The sequence below is a fragment of the Notamacropus eugenii genome, chromosome 1 (genome assembly GCF_028372415.1).
Source record: "Notamacropus eugenii isolate mMacEug1 chromosome 1, mMacEug1.pri_v2, whole genome shotgun sequence".
Classification (NCBI taxonomy): domain Eukaryota; kingdom Metazoa; phylum Chordata; class Mammalia; order Diprotodontia; family Macropodidae; genus Notamacropus; species Notamacropus eugenii.
Window position 1 is genome coordinate 313,278,071 of NC_092872.1, and position 18,128 is coordinate 313,296,198.

At 34.2% G+C, this 18,128-nt stretch overlaps 1 protein-coding gene across 10 annotated transcripts in view; it reads right to left on the bottom strand.

The window, feature by feature from the left end:
• GPHN (gephyrin) overlaps positions 1-18,128 on the bottom strand; it is a 749,523-nt gene that overhangs the window by 190,334 nt on the left and 541,061 nt on the right. Inside the window, exon 9 of one of the 10 annotated variants that reach the window (XM_072629565.1) lies at positions 8,908-8,979. The exons of the other annotated variants lie outside the window; for them this stretch is intronic. Within the exon in view, the coding sequence (XP_072485666.1) occupies positions 8,908-8,979 (72 nt within the window). The remainder of the gene's footprint in view (positions 1-8,907; positions 8,980-18,128) is intronic. 10 annotated transcript variants of the gene reach the window in all.

Genomic DNA, 18,128 nt, shown 5'->3' on the forward strand with positions numbered 1-18,128 from the left:
CGAAATGAAGTATCCTGTGAAAAATGCAGTGATGAGATGGTATCAAACTTCTCTGTCAAGGTTCTTGACTGAAGTCATTATTTATTCATTTTCGTCATATGATTTTTCTTTTTTCTACAAAGATTAGGTTCAATAAAAATTAATTCTCTTCAAAACCAATTCTAAGAAAAAAAACTAAGAAAGGTATAGCTTGCAAATAAAAAAAATGGCAGTAATTAGAAATGACTCAGTAAAAAACCACAGAAAGACTCTAGTTTTAGACCCTTCTAATTGTTTTCATATCTGGCTCCTTCAATTTCAGTAATAAGACTACAGATAGATTCATTCTTTCTTAATTGCTTTCAGATCGGGTTTCTTCAATTTACAAGTCAAAAGGTGATATTCTACATGGTGGTTCTGAAAATTTTACAGGTAAAATTATACCTGCAATCTGATAACCTGGTGTGTGTTTGTGTGTGTGTATGTGTGTGTGATAACTAGCCTGTGATAACATTTCTATAGTAAGAACTGAATAGACCTCATATGTTGCCCTGCCTGAGGTAGCATATAGCTAATGTGAATAAAAATGTCCTATGTCTGTATAATCAGAAGCTAATATTTTGAAATTACCACCCTGATAGTAAAAGTAACTTTTCTAATCACATTTTGAGCTAAATATGTTTTTGTTGTTCTACTAGTTACCATTGTTCTTGCTTTGAAAAGTAGGACCAAAAGGTTATTGAAAGTCTGGTGATGAGATTTCAATTAATCCTTTTAGAGGAAAAAAAAAATCTATTTATACTATTGAGGAACATAAGAGGAATGAAATATTTTTCTCCTGAAAGGGCAAAGAAAACAGCTCAAATCTCAATCTAAAGTATTTTATTAAAAGAATGATAGGCCTTTCTTGATTGTGAGAATCTTGGTACAACAAATATACCGGAAAAATGGCTTTGTTGAATAACGGAATTGGTTTTGTTGTGGTTTAAGGAAAAATGGCGGCAAATCTTTGCTATTTTCTCCTGAAAATGAAGAAGAAATGGTAATTTCACTTTAAATCTTTTATTAATAATGAATTTTAGAGTTCTATGTTTCAACTATGTAAGTAGAGAGGGAGAATCAACAAAACTATTTAAGTCTACAATCTGGAATCTCTGCTACAAGATCACAGATTTAGAACAGAAAGGGGACTTAGAGGCTGTTTTGTCTACCCCTCTCATTTTACAAATAGGACAACTGAGGCTCAGAGAGGTTAAGTGGCTTGTTCCAGGTCACACAGAGGGTAAGGAGGCAGAATCAGGATTTGATTCTAGGCCTGGCTCTCTTTCTACTGCTCACTCCACACTGCCTCCCTTACTAATAAGTGACCTGATGTAAAGCAACCCTGGGAGGGTTTTACATGGTAGTAACAGGCACATATATACGTGTGTGTATGTGTGTGTGTGTGTGTGTGTGTGTGTGTGTGTGTGTGTGTGTGTGTATGTATATGAGTTTTCAGATTTTAGCAATCCTAGAGGGATAAAATAATGACCCCCAAAAGTCTAACTGGACACTGTGCCAGTATGTTAGATAAGACAATCCTACATATACTCCCATGTTTCCCCCCAAAGAGACAACTCTCTTTTGGTTCTCCCTCCCTTTTCCAGGCAGGTTGTGCAAAGTGCAAGGCAAAATAAATTAAGGCAACGGGAAAACAAAATAAAAAAAAAAAATAACAGTGAGGGCGAGCATGTTGTTGACTGTGTAATAAAACACGTGCAGAATATACCTCAGAAACACTATAGGTAGATGAGCACGACGGAAGCCGAGCCTGGTTGTGCAGTGAGGAAAAGAAAACACTGTTAAAAAGGAAAGAGGGCACAGTAAGGGTCTCAGATGTGTAGATGGTTCCAACACCATCTAGGGATTTCAGTAGTTGTTATAAAAAGACATTTTAGTTTGAAAATATCCCAGGTCTCAAGCCATCTGAAGTGGAATCTTTGTCTTGAAAATACCTGGCTAAAAGAGTAAGTAAAATGAATTAAAGGGGATGTCTCTCCTCTGCCCAGAACCTGGAGGAAATGTGCTTATTTGGGCAATATAGAACACTGGGATTACTTTTTCCTGCTATGCCACACTGATTATTATTAGTTCCAAATTAAAAATATTTACTGAGAGACTCTTCAACGTCTTAATGCCATCCTCTTCCCAGGATGCCAAAACCATCAAGTTCTGATCTTTTGTCTTCCTCTAAATTGTCCATTTTCAGGATTAGTGAACTTCCAAATTTATAAGAAAAAATACCACCCAACGGCAACGTCACTGTACACACATATTTCCAAACAGATTCATAATTTGAACACAAAAGCTTTTTTTTACCAGATCCATTTTGCTTTTCTTCATTTTCATTTAATCCATGTTTAATGGATTCTACAAGGCTAAATTCATTCCAAGTTCAAAACCAAAGGCTCTGTTTTGTCCTTCACTTAAATTGTGTATTGCATCATCACATGATCTCAATTTTAATGAAGGCAGACACAACTAGAAATACTTCTTTTTATAAAAAGAATGTTTGCAAGCTTCTAGCTACAAATTTGGAATAACAATCCAAAATGTATAAATTTAGGAGGAATGACAATATAGGAGAAATAATGAGTTTCTATTAGGAACTGGAAATACTATTATCTGATTCTGTTCTGTCTCTCCAACCTCAGAAGGGTAACACAATTAGGAAAAAGCTCAAGAGGTATTCGGTAGATTAATTTAGAACTTTTATATAATGATTAGAAGGCTGTAACAAGTATAAATGTAATCCTAAGGAAAGGAGTTCTGATAATGTCAGTGTTATTCAATGGTTTGGGGAAGTACTTTTCACTTTCTAAAAAAATGTAGCGACAAATAATGCCTTTTTAACAAAGCTATATAATCTATTTTTCTTTATTATAAGGCAAACTCAGAGTAAGATGAAGTTTGTCATTTTGCAGAAAAGCATGACTGCAATATCTCTAAACCACTGCTCTCTCTCCAATTGTTGTGTCCCTGTTTTCATTATCTGAAGGGCTAATAGAAGACAGAAAATTTTGAAAAAACTTATTAAAAAGTTTGGCTGATAGCACTCCAGTTTCAGTATTTCTCTATTCCATTTTCTGTTACTAAAGAGATGTTTGTCAAAGAGATACTGTATTATCTTTCATTGTATTAAAGTCAGTTCTGAGAAGAAAATTTTGGATTGGTGAGCAATAAACACCTTTATAGAGTACCAGCATACAAAATGCTGCTTTAGGCAAATGTCATAATTGTAAGTGGTTTTATGAGTTTTAGACAAGAATTTTCTGTTCCTAATTCCAGAGTGAAAAGAAATTCATTATTTTGCATAAAACTATGATTGTTACATCTCAAAATAATACTGATTAACCTTAAACATTCAGGGAATTCTCTTCACTTGTGGAAAACAGTAGAGTTGTTAGTATTCTAATGAGTCAAATCTAACATTCATTCATCATCTACATAGTAATATACTTCTTTCAAGGCACCCATAATGTGAAATAAAAACTGTTTATATTGATAACAATGATGAGATCGATGTATTTGGTCCACACCTGAGATTTCACTAGTATAGGGATCTCCCGTGAGGGCCCCTCAAACCCAGTGTAGAAAAAGCAATTGTCCTTTTTCTGCGACTGAAATTTATACTCTTAGAGAGTTGCCCAGGGCACTGAGAGATTAAGTGAGTTACCTAGAGCAACAGCTTGTTGGTGTTACAGGGAGGACTTGAATCCAAGCCTTCTCTGACTGAAACTATTTCTCTAATACACCATTCTGTCTTTGTTTCATACACAATATTAAACCAAATCAAACATTTGAATAATCCAATAAAAAAGGCTCATTAAAAATAAAAGTCAAATGACACCATGCAAGAATTAAGAGGCATTTTAAGATAGTCTGAAAAATGTGGAAGGTCAGGCAAATAGTGGGGTGGGATGATTTTCACCAAGAATAACAGTTTGTATTTCCCATACAATTAAGATGCAATGTTACAATTGCTTAGGAGCAAGCCCTCAATCAAACTGGGATATTTCCCAATAGAGCAGATCAGCACAACTTGGCAGTAGGCAAGGGTCAAAACTAAAATAGGCTGAACTTCTTCAGGCCGCAGACAGGTTATGCTAGAAACTGACTGATGATGGCTGGTTGCCACGGGCCACGTGACAAACAGGCCAGTGGGCAGTGGCAACCCTACCTTTTTTGTAGCCAAAATCCTTTGGTGAGCTGCAAGTGGCCTGCATTGTGCAGGCATGCAGCAGAGATGCCTTGCTACCTTTTCAGGTGCACATATTAAACTACGATATGTTTGTATTGTGGTTATATTGCTATATTTTTGCTAAACAGCAATTATATCATGAATGAAGGATTATGATTGATGGTGAAGTCATAATAGAGAATTTACAAGAATTCAAAAGAGAAACGAATGTTTCCTAAGGGGAAATAGCTTTCTTTATCACAAAAGAATTCAATAATAAACAAAGCATTCAATGTATAAAACAAAAGTATTTATAAAACAAAATCTGTATTAACTTATCACTTTCCTAATCATTGGCTCTTTAAATTAGTGACTAGAAATAGAGTTTATTTTTACATTCTTGACTCAAGAGAAGGAAAACCCTAAATGGGACCCCAATAACAGAGAACAAATAGATGAAGAGTATAAGACTAATTTCATGTTTGAGGGGCAAAATGGTAGAAAAAGGAAAGACAAAAAATATACAGTCACATGGACAGGTTAACAAGTCTAAAATGTTAATCTCCCAGCATGACTGATCAGAACATATCCCACATCTATGAGTAATTCTGTTTTAAAAGCTCTAGATTCTGGAAGGAAGGTGATTTCACTACTTCTATTCATAACCATTTTAGTTTTGGACATTTTAGTACAGTAATCTGTACTTGTATTATACATGTAAACAGATGATAAATAAAAAAACACACAAAGAGTGTTCATAAATTCAAAGACAATAGCTGTTTGGGCATCCTAAATAATATGAAACATAATTATGCTAGACTAAATACCTCTGCATTAAATAATAAATAGACCTCTAGGGTGAATTAACAAATCACCTGCACTACTACTGAATTATTCTCCGAACGAACCCTATAACAGAGCTTTCTATAACTCCATTCCTAAACATGTCAAATTACTTTTCAAACATATGTCCACTGGAGAATTGTGCCACTCTAATTGACCTCAAATATTTTCTTTAATATCTGCTGTGGGTCTGTTCTTGTTTCAAGCTGTAACTCCTTTTATTAACCTAAAATAATTCCTCCTCTTTGTATTAAGAGAGTATAGTAATAAACAACTATCAGAGCCCTGACATAATTATTTCCTAAAATTTATTAAATTCTAACTATCTGTCTTAACAAGCCATCCTTTTTTTTAAAAAAATCTTTTTTTCTTTCTTGATGCTGTTTTTAGTAAAAATAAACCTTATTACTAAATACCTTGGGCCAGGGGTGAACTATTTGTGACAAGATGGAATCTTATCAAGTTATACAGAATGAAGAAAATAAGAGTACAAAATGTTCCATTTCCTCATCTGACACCTAAACTAGGTATATTATAATAGAAGCCCCTTTCTTTTTAAAATTGTGCATTTAACTATTAGTTAATAATTACCCCCAAATCTGAGTGACTATTTTCTAACTAATTTTCATTTGACAAATCTATGTGACATTGTATTTCTCAATCAGATTATTACCTTTAATCATCTAAATTAAATGTCATTCTAATTCTTTACTCAACATTTTTTATAATATTTCTTTGGCATCTATAGTAGTTTTTAATATTCTCTTAATTATGTCTCTGTTTTTGGTAAAAAGGAGAATTACTTTTTTCTCTACTTGGAATCTTTCTCTTATAGTTATGTATCTTACTGCACATTCATTCCAAGAATTTGGAATTCTTTTCTCATCAACTAAATTAGACAGATAATATTCAACAAGCACTTTGGCATCAAAGAATGCTATCCCTTTCGTGATAATTAAATAAAATGATTAAAATTAAGTCATGTTTAATATGCTTTTACTATTTAAAGTGTACAGAAAAGGGTAACGTATATGTTATGTTCTTTGGTTAGATTACAGAGTCCCAATAATTTTGTTTGTCCAAAAAGAAAATCTCTATAGAAAGAAATTTAAGAGTTCCAATGACTTCATTAGTGAAAATTCTATTCCTTAGCTTTCCTTCCCACCTCCCTTTCCTCAAAACAAGATGAATGTATTCTAGAAACTGTCAGGTGAGAAAATGTTAGGATTTAAGTAAAATTATTTCCACAAACTGGTATGAAGAAAAGAGGTTTCTCTCTCACTTCCCACACCTAACACACAAAAAAGAAAAAAATGATAAACCAAACCCATTTGTCCTGAATTTTCTGTCTTATTGAGTATTCATGGCATTTCTTTAAATATATAAAATCCAGAACAATGCTTCTTTTTACACATGGTCTCTGCAATGAATCTAGTCCTTTATGAGAAAATGAAAACAGCTGTTATGTGCCAACTTAACTTTGGAAAAGTAAGTATTAATAAAATCTTAATTTCAAGGGGTACCACTAATAAGAAGTAATCTGAATCAATTTGTGCAAGCTTTTTTTCTGCCTGAAAGCCACAGTATTCATTAAAAATAGTACCGCTAAAGGGGTTTTAGGGCAAGATCAACCATGAAGAAATGAATGAGCCTGGACTATCCATGCAATTTGCATCTTTTCTTGTATTGGATTTATTAGGAAAGCTATCTGTCGGAGACAGTGGGTTGCATTTTAATCTTTCTTTTTCTATACACTACTCTATGGAACTTATGGATAGAAACACCTAATATTCAGGGTCACTTCATAAGGAAACCTGGGCAAAGTGCTGTCCAATGAAATGTCAAAAAAAGATGAAGATGGCATTGTGAGCAAACATTAAATAATATAGCTGACAAAATGAAGAGAAATCTAGAGATAATGTAGTTATAATCTCAATACTGTAACAGAACTAGGAAGCAGAAAATACTTTTGTTTTGATTCTCTAAGAATAATTCTATTGTCTTTCCCTGAGACAAAAAAAAAATACTATTTTTACACCTCTTATAAAGAAGGCATAGCACTAAAAATGTTAATTCATGTTCTTAAAATTTTCACTTTGGCATAAATTTCTGATCTCTTTATATGCAAGGATGAGACTGATGTAAAAGGGAATAAATTTATGCTAAGTATTTCCTAATGGAGTACAGACTGAGATATGGAGGACTTGCGAGATTTTGGAATTTTCTTGGAAGACAACTCTCTGGTTCAGTAGAATGAGAAGGAAAGATGAAACCCGCATTAGTAATATCTCTGGATATCTAAAAAGTCATTTGAATTATATATTTCAGAGATATGGATTCAGGGATCTCGACTAGAAAAATACATGACTTTCTTATCTACTTGGAAGCTGGACCAAGTAACCCAATGAAACAAGGAGACTACCATATATTTGACTCCATTTTGACTGTTTCAAAACTGTTAATGATACTAGGATATATTAGTGCTAAGAATCAATGGGAGAAGTAAAATCAAGAATTAAGATTCACAGGTGCCACTCTTTGAAGCTCCAGGAATAGAACTTAACGTGGAAAGATTTATACTTTTTTTTTAAAACTATATTATATCATACTCTTGTCTGCTAAGTCTATTTCACAGGAATAAAAACTGGACCTGCAATTTCATTGGTACAGAGAAATCCTGGGTGAGGAAACAACTGCTCATTAAGCCTGGCACCTATTCTGCAACATGTGGTTTTCAAGAACTCAGAGCACTGAGAGGTCAAGTGATTTGCCCAGAGTCACACAGTCAGTATGTGGCAGAGGTAGGCTCTGAACCCAGGGCTTCCTGGCTTTGACCTTTGCTGTTTATCAACTATAACATGCAACCTTTTTCTAAGTCCACATCACACACTATTTAAAAGACTGTCCTATTTTTAGTTACAGGATATCTCCAAGTTATTCTAAAAAATGTGTTGAGAATTTGATATATTTATAATAAAAATTACAAGTTGGGGGGTAGGGCCAAGTATGCCAAGAATGCTCATAAATATTTTGTGTCTAACATCCACTTTATTGTCATGAAAAATATGCCCTGTACAAAAGATGTATTAGAACTAGTAGATGCAATGTGAAAAATTAAATACCCAATATGTGCTTTGCTTTGTGGTCAATTTCTTCCAAAATGATGTTTTAGGCACAACACTATAATCATGTCAAATATTTTCATGATGCTTCATGAGTCTGTTTAAGATACAATTACTTCATTTAGATTTGGTTATTTTTAATTGAAAAACATTTCAAAATTATTTTTAAAATGTGTGAGTTCAAAAGTTTGTTAACTTATTCTACTAGATCATGGAATAATCCTTTTGCCAATTTATCTATGATCTCACCCTGGCACTTATTATTTTTCCTAATGACTGACATGGAGCACATTAATCTCCCACACAGACCAAGCTTGAGAAGCATCAAGGCTTCATTTGCCTGAACCAGCCCATAATTTAAAATTCTGCTTAATATTTTTTAATGAGAAGTGGAAGATAGTGTGATGGAAAAACTTCAAAATGAAGTCTCATAAAAGGTGATTCCCAGCAAGTTAAATAATTGTTTGAATTTGAGCAGGGAACTTTTTACTTAGCAATTGGTCTAAAAGTTATCAAATAAACCAACCCCAGTATTAGTCAGTGTGGTATAAGGATTCTTTTAAACCCTCACAATTTTGAATTTATTTCATATATGTTAGCATGAAACCCCAGCTATAAAAGAAAGAAAGAGAGAGGGAGGAAGAGAGAGAAAGGAAAAAGATGGAGATGAAAGGACAAACCAATTAGATTTGGTGTTACCAGCCAGCGGAAGTTTAGAAAAAAAATCACCGAGTGAAATCGTACATTTACTCTGAGAGAGTATCCTTTCACATTGCCTTCTAGGTGATCTCTGAGCTCCTCCAGCTTTCGATGGAGCTACATGTAAACATCAGAAAATGAATTGAAAAAGCAACTTGTTCTATTTGCATTTTTTCTTTTTCTTTTCTTTTCATGATAAGATCACAGTATTATACATTTCTCACTGCCTTTGGCAAAACATTTTATGACATCAAAGTTCTTTTGTACAACACAAGCATACATGCTCAATAAACCAATAATTTGGAGATCAACATTTTATTTTGTTTAATTATGAGAAGCTTTTCCCTCAGGAGAAATGAAAGGGAAATAAATATAATAACTAGCCAAATAATTTCCCAGGTACTTACTCTTTTACATTTTCTATTTTTTTAATAGGGAAGAGATGAAGATTTTTGAGTGTTAGATAACTTTGCCTTTTCCTTCCAAAACATACTGTTGTAAGTAGGCACATTCATATTACAATAATAAATTGGTTGGACCCTACATCTTTTGTTGTCAAATACACATATATGTATATACATATTCACACTGTATATACATGAAAATATCAGTAAACATACACTTATAAATTAGTGTCCAATACATTAAAAGCTGAATCCAGAATTACACACACACACACACACACACACACACACACACACACACACACAATCAATATTCAGCATATAGTAGATGCTGTTGGAACTACCAATGCTATCTTTCCCTTCCATGAAATTTCATTAAGTCACCAACAGTAATTTCAATAAAGGTCTCTCATATATACACTGTTTTTTTTTCACTTAAATTTTAGGAGTGACCCAAAGTAAAAGTTTGTACTGGCTCATTTTCCCCAAAATAAAAAGAATAAAAAAGTAACCTCACAGATAGACAGTGAGGAATGCTCTAAGTGCATCATTGTGACACACAAACTTCCATTTTTCTAATGGAATCATTTTAAATGGCTTTGTTTCTGAAATATGCTATAATTAAACATTCCCATCCCCACTATTTGTGCTCGGTGAAATAACATTTTCACAAGAGTTTCCCGCTGTATAGCAGTGTTAGAGAACAAAGAGGATGGCTTGTCCTGAAACAGAGGAGACACATACACACACACACCAAAAAGGAAATTAAAAGAAAAATTAAATGAACATCAAACTAAGAAGGCAGGGAAGGAACAAGGGGCAGAAATTAGTGCTTCTTAAATTGCTAAAAGGAAATAAGGTGAGGGGAGAAAAAGGTGAAATACTGAAATGGCTTAAAATTAGGCTGCAATTGGCTTCTGGATTTTGTCATTACAGTCTTATTATAATGAATTATTCTGGCATGTGGACTAAACTGAAAAACATAATACATATTATAAGAGCAAATGAGGGTGGGGCAGAGGGTAGAGTTTGATCCTTGGAAATGTTTGCTTTTTATATACATTTTAAATTCTACAAATTCATTACCTAAAATTTTTGGTGGCAGCAGTAGAAGTGACTCTTGGCTACCTTGGAAAGTGTTTCTTAAGGATGGGAACTTCTTTTGCTTTTGTACTAAGCCTAGATGGTACTGGTGAGTGCCTGATATCAATTAACGAAAGAGAAAAGGAAGGGTTTGGCAAAACTGTGCCATTAGGTAAGAAACTTTAAGTTGCCTATTAAAAGATTACACTCAAATGGTAATTGTTTTGAAGTAAGATTGTTTTTGCTGACCACTATAATACTATATAATAAAAGGGGCAGTATGTTTAAAAACTATAAGCTAAATGGTGAAATAATTCTTATTAGTGTTGTAAATTACCCCTTTTTCTTTGTTACTAAGCATACAAATATTAAATAAAGCTTTTTACCATTATAATAATTGTGTTTGTGGAAGAGAACTAAAATTAGCAAGAGCATGGAAATATTTAATTATTTTTTGCCAAAAAAGAAAAAGGGGGAAAACATGTTTGGAAAATGAATCAATTAGTTTTTTGTGTAACAGGCACTTAAACATACAGTGACATCAATCAGAGGAACGGTTTAATCTAGAGCCCCAAATTATAGGCACCTTGAAGGAGGCTGTTGCTCCATTTTGTTTTTGGTGCCATTTCAAAGCTAGTTATTTGGTGGCTTGCCTTCAGCTGGTTGCTCTTATGTGTAGCTGAAACAAAAAATAATATGACCCAACAGCCAATAAAAATACTGAAATAAAAAACAAACAAACAAATGGGATGGTGGAAAATGGAAAAAGCCCCCTCCCATCCATCCCACCCTCCCAAAAAGGAAGAAGGAAGTGTAGGCTATAGACAAAATTTTGCCCCAAAATGTCAGAAACATATTTACTTTGAGGGATCCAACTCTACTAGCAACTCCTTTGCTTTCATCCGGCCGTCTAATTTGCTACAATGAGGGAAGATGGGTAAAAAAGACAGAAGAATAAAGAAAAAGTGAACTTAAAAAAATTTCTACACATTAGTTAGCAATACATGCAAAGACATCAGTTGACTCTCTGAGATCTTACTTTTGGCTAATATAGAGGTTGCATGCTCCCTGAAACAGCGATGTCCTAGATTTGCTCTTGGCTGGTAATAGTGTGGCAATGATTTGGGAGCCTTGACTTTAGAAGCTGAATTTACTCAATGCCCTTCTTATGCTGGGAAAGAAACACTTACTTTTGGCTAGCTGGGGGCTTCTGTTGTGGCAGGACTTGATGAAGCATTTCATCTGGAATTGGCTTATAGAAAACAAGGAAATACTAACACATCTATGGAGAATAAAACCTTCCATTGACTATGCTCAATGTATTAGTCTCCTGTTCCAAGGTTAACATCAGAAGGCATCAATTGTGTTATTAGAAACGTAAGGGTCCTTTAAGTGGAAAGTCAATCTTGACAAGTTGGTAATATAGTAAATCACTCCAGCTTGCTAACACAAGCACTGAGGTTTTTCAGCTGCCATTAAGTTTCCCAATTAAACAATTGTGCTGCCCTACTAGAAAATTTTAATGCCAGACCAACATTAGATATAATCACTCCCTTAAATCTTCCTTGCTAGTTCAGTTAATTTTCTTCCATGTGAAACAATCTTTTTTCTATCAGATTAAAGGAGTGTGTGAAAAGCAAATTAAACTGCTACTCTTCACACATCACTACTGAAACATATAAAAAAGAAATCCTGAGCACAAAGTCTTAAATATATTACATCAATTAAGAATCCTTTAATTTTTATTGGTATTCTAATCTGAAGAATTGCTAAAAACAAACAACTCTCCTAGCTAATGAGGAAAAGGCAGAAAGTTTTAGAAGTTGACACTAAGTTCCAGATAAAGGCTAATCCAGATTAATGATCATCTTTATGGCTATGCTGTCACAATTGGTTCCCATGACTTCTTAAAGACTATTATTGCAGAATAAATGTGATTCCTGTAGCTAAAATCTAAAGAAACTCTTCGATTTAATTCAACAAGCATTTATTAAATTCCTACTGTTTCTAATTCTACTAGGGATTGCTAAGCTCTAGGGATATAAACACAAAAATAAAACAGTTTTTGCCCTCAAGGAATTTGTATATTCTTGTACATGGAAAATTCAATACAAAATAATATACAAAATAATTTTTGGAAGAGGTTACAAGCAACTGGAAGAATAGAGACAGGCTTCCTCTAAGAAGCGACACCTGAGGAGAGCCTTGAAGGAAGCTAGAACTTCTATATAGTATATCTGAGGAGACAGCACATTCCAGGGTTAGGGGCAGCCTATATAAAAGTGTGAGGTCAGGAGATGGAATACAGTGTCCAGGGGAAAATAAATAGGTCAATTTGGGCTTAATGGAGAACATCTGAAAGATAGTAATATGCAGTAAGTCCAGAAAGGAAATCTGGAGCCAGACTATGAAGGACTCTAAGAGTTAGTCAGAGGAGTTCACATTTTATCTTAGAGAAAAGAAGTAGTCACTGGAATTTGTTGAGAAGGGGAGTGACATGGTAAGACCTAAGATTTAGGAATATCAACTGGGTAGCTGCAGGGAGGATAGATTGAAGAGAAGCTAGAGGCAAGGAATTAAATGAATTTGTCCAACTGAGAAGAGATGAGGACCTGACCTTAAGTGGGGGCTGTTTGAGCGGGAAAAAGTGACAGATGTGAGATAAAGAGATAGAATCATCAGGAAGTGGCAACGGATTGGATTTGGAAGAAAAGAGATTAAAAAGTTGAGGATGACTGAGGTTTTGAATCAGGAGTGACTATAAGGATGAAAATGCCTTCAACAGAAATAAAATTAGAGGAGAGGGTAGATCCCTCCATTTTGGAAAGATAAGGAGTTGTGTTTTGGACACGAAGAATTTCAGATGCTTTAAAGGATAACTCTTTTTTAGTAGCATCTGTTTATGTTACACTTTTGAGATTTCTCTGACAGACAGTTCAGGGATAACACAGTAGGAGTGTCTTACAGTGAGAGCTGTTGAACAAAGCTAGATAATCCTAGAACTCATAATGTGAAAGAGATGATATGACATAATAGAAAATGATGTTCAAAATGGCATGAATTTTGTTTAGTTAAAGGTAATTTGTTCCTACTGTTCTTCCTCATTTAAAATTAGCATTATAATAGAAGAATCTGTGATTTCATTGATATAGGTATTTTCTTTACTGGTACAAATCGCAATCCATCTATGCTTTCTCATCCTGGGCAATTCTTGTCCAAAGTCTTCCCTAAATCCTCTAAAGATTATCTATACACAATATTCTAGAGGCCATCCTCCAGGCCTTTTTACATTTCAAGGGAACCAATGGGCTTTGGTGTGGAAGACAGAGTGTTGGACTTGGTACAAGTAAGAAATAGGTTTGACTTCTGCCTCATATAGGCAGAATGTCACAGTCTAGACAACAGATGTTTTTCATTCATCTAGTTTTTCCTATATGAATTATTAGGTTGATCATTTTGAGGATAATCGTGGATTTCATTGTGGTGGTCTCTTTTTTTATTTTAGGGTTTGATGTACACAGTATAATACCATCTGCAAACAGGAACATCCAAAAGACATCACCTTCTATAAGAAATTCCACTTCCAACTGGACCCTGGTACAGCACATGACAGTATTCATGACAGCGGCAAACACGTTCGGAAACATACATCTATTTATTTTACATCTCCTTTGATGTTATTCAGCTAAACAATTGTCAAATTCCTCCCTTTTTAGTTAGTTCCAGTTTTAGATATTAAGAGAGTAGACACAGTATGTCAGATCTTCATCAGAAGCAATACTGAAGATTTACAGAAAGTTCGTGATTTCTAGAGCAAGATATCTTGGTCATTTATGAACAACTTTTACATTTACTAAAAATGACTTGTGATTCAACAGTTTAATTCAACAAATATTGATTGTTGACTGCTAAACAGTGTGTTAGATAGTGGGGATAAAAAGAAGAAACAAATAAAGTAGCTTTACATTCTTTTAATTATGAAAAACAGAAAGTGTAAAATAATCATTGGTGAGATATGAAAATAAAATGGTTACTATGATACATAATATGAAGTATAAAATATATGTCTTTGAGGTCTCTCAGAATACAGCTATTGTTTAGTTCAAATGCCATTCCTTTCAGTGCTTTATACAATAGTATAAGGATTTTCTGCAAGGATTTCATATTTTATAACATGTGAATTTTTGAGGTAGGGATGCTATGGAGCTTAACTTGACTTGTTCAGGGTTACACAGTTCACTCAACGTGAACTGATTTGTTCAGGGTTACACAGGAAGTCATTGTTGAAGCTTGGAAAAAAAGTCATGACATCTGCTTCTCTCTCCTTGACAGAAATAACTCATTCCCTGTAATGACTAAAAGATGGGTGTTTATGAAAAGGTAACTTAATCAGGAATAAAATTTAAATCACCCCATTACAGCTTAAGAAATGTAGTAAAGATAAAGAAATAAAGATGCCAATTTATGAAGACAAAAAGGCACATATATTTGTTGTTAATAATTTAATTAATTTAATCATTATTAAAGCTCATTAACTTGTGAGTTTTCAAGTCTCATGGAACTACATACCACACTGACAGTTTAAAAAGACTTAGGAAGAACTAATTCACTTTTCAATGCTTTGGCATCAATTGGACATATATAAGTAATTAAGTCAGAGAACACTTGAAACCACTAAAAGAGGGAGGCTTTAGAAAACCAATATGGTTTTCAAAGCAAGTTACAGTTATAATCCACTACAATATTGATTTCATGAATTGGTTAAACGTTCTAACAGAGACACTTCAGAAAGAATTTGAAAGAATACTTTCTAAGAAGCTGCAGTAGAAAGGAATGGAAAATAGCATTAACAGATTTTCAAAAATAAAGAGGCATGAAGTTAAGCTCACACTACTTAAAACAGTGGAAAAGCACTGATGTCCTCATTCATTCTATTTTCAATTCCCAATTATCTATGGTAATGGAGAATAGAGGTAACTTAAATAAGTGAAATATACAGTTAATACAAATGCTTTATTTAAAGTCAACAGTTTGTCTTTTATTTTGCATTCTTTAAAAAAAAATATTTTTCCCAATTACATGTAAAAACAATTTTAATATTTCAAAAAAATGTTAAATTCTAAATTCTCTCCCTTCTTCCTGCCACCCCCCCAATTGAGAAGGCAAGCAATCTGATATGTTATACATGTGCAGTCATGCAAAACATATTTTCCATATTAGTCATATTAAGAAAAAGTCTCCTCCCAAAAAACCCCTGAAGAAAAATAAAGTTAAAAAAAGTATGCTTTGATCTTCATTCAAAACTCCACCAGTTCTTTCTCTGGAGGTGGATAGCATCTTTCATCATTTGTAACAGTCTTAGACCTTTGTATTTGCTGAGAATAGCTAAGTTATTTACAGTGATCATTCAGTTTCAGTCTTTTGCAAAAAATTAATATGCAGAACTGAATATTTCAAATTTTATTCTTTTGCTTTTTCCCTGGACATCTTGAAGACGCTTTTGTCAAATTGAAACAGACAATAGGTAGGCAAGAGAAAAAAGAAAAGCAGCAGTAAGTAGGTCTAAATAATTCATAATCTAAATAATAAGCTCCATAATAATCAGGGTAAGCAGGAAGTGACTATACATATAGTCTCTGATTTTAAACTGATTGTTTGGAACTTGGACTGCGCATCACTATAGGAAAAATGTTGCAGCTATAACTATAGTTAGGTTCATAGGCCAGGTCAATTTAACTCAATTCAATTAAACAAATATTTTTTAAGCAGCTACTATGAATGTACATCTACAGTAAAGTAGGTACTAGGGACGCAAAGATAAAATATGATATTTTGCTTGCCTTCTCAATGAGTGGGGGAGGGGCAGGAGGAAGAGAATTGGAATTCAAAATTTTAAAAAAGAATGTTTAAAAAAAAAAAGGTAAAATATGATAGTCCCAGCCCTAAAAGAGTTTACATTTGGCAGGGGAGGAAGAAGTGGGGCTGGGCCAAGAGTATGACAAATACACACATAGGTACAAAAGAAGGTAAATATTGATAAAATACAAATGGGCAACCTAAACAACATGTTTCAGGAAAATCTGAGGGGGAGAGATGACACTTTTAGCTTGGGAGATCTCAAACTAATGTTACAAAGGACTACTTAGAATGTTCCAAATTCTCCTCTCCTGGCTCCCTGGTTATTAGCCAATGTACTTTCTTCTGCAAAGAAGCCTTTCTCTGTCCTCTTCAATATTAGCTGCTTCTCTCTGAGATTAATTCCAATTCATCCTATGCATATCTTGCTTGACCATAATTGTTCCCATGCTGTCTCCCCTATTGACTGTGAATTCCTTTAGAGCAGGGAATTTTTTTTTTTTGCCCTTTCTTTATATCCCCAGTGCTGAGCACAAAGTAGGTACTTTGATATTAGTTGAATGACAGATTGAAGGCTTTACTGCAAAATAAGCATCAGAGATGATCCTTGAATGCACAAAGATTTTGCAGGGCAGAGGTAAACGTGGAAAGCTCTTCATGAATGCATAGAGGCAGGCACCAAGTTTAGGGAAAGGTTTAATTTGGATGAAAATGAGAGTCTATAAGGGGAAATAATGTGAAATAAAATTGGAAGGCTAGACTGTATAGGCTTTAAACATAAGGCTAGGGCATTGTACTTTATACTAGAGGTGACAGGATCTAGTGAATGGGTATTCATAAAAGCCCATTTAACCCACAATATACCTGAAATATAGGGCTGTAATGAAGGCACTAGGTCCCTTTGCTCTAACTGTTCACAACAGTAGGATCAGGGGCTCATCCTACCTTACCTTTCAGGCAATGGGAATAGGGGCTCTCCCAATTGTAATCCATTAATTAGTACATCAAAGTGGGTGAGAAAAGGGGGTGCAGTGGCGTTTTTTATGTGCATCTTCATCAGGGACACACTGACATTCTGATAACTCCTGGTCACCTCTCCCTGACCCTTTTTTTTGTTGGGCTGTCACTCATGGCTAGTAACCAGTTTCTCTTCATTCTTGGCCTGCTGCAAAACAGAACATAGTCTTACAGCTTCTCCCCTACCTGAAGTAAGCAATCAGAGCTTTCCATGCTAGTTTTTTTTTTTGTTTTTATGACTGACAACAAGAATAGAAGATGGAAACTAAAAAGGTGGTATAAAGGAAGTATTTAGTCACTTTCCTAAAAAAAATGGGTATAAATGAATTACTCAAACAACCTAGTAGCAAAGTATAAAGATATTCCTTAATCAACCTCATAGAATTATAGGATGTTGGTCACTGGATAGGAATAAGGGGAACTTCCAGTGACTGGCTGAGAAAGGCCATACCATTTACCTAGATAAAAAGAAAGATGATCCCCTCTTCTAAGGTAAGCTTTGAGGAAAAAATAATGGCTTTTCCTCCCCCTCCCCTTTTCTGTTGGAGTATGTAGAAATGGAATTGGAGTGGGATTTCTTTCTTTTCCCTTCCTTCCCAACTACCAGCAATGGTGTCTTACAGCAGGAGATATGTGTCACTGAAAGCTGAAAAAATTCCTTATTCTTGAATTCAAAGCCTTCAATAGTCTGATTATATCCTAACTTTCCAATTTTATTTTACACTCCCTCTCAGTGTGTACTCTGGTCTGGTTAAACTAGATTACTCACTATTTTACAAAAACTTGTCCTTTCTAGCCCCTATGACTTTGCTCATGTCATTCTTCATGCTTGGGATACTCTTCTACCAACACTATCTGTTTAAATCCTTTACAGTGTAGTTTTTCATAATTTTCCTGAGTTGGAAC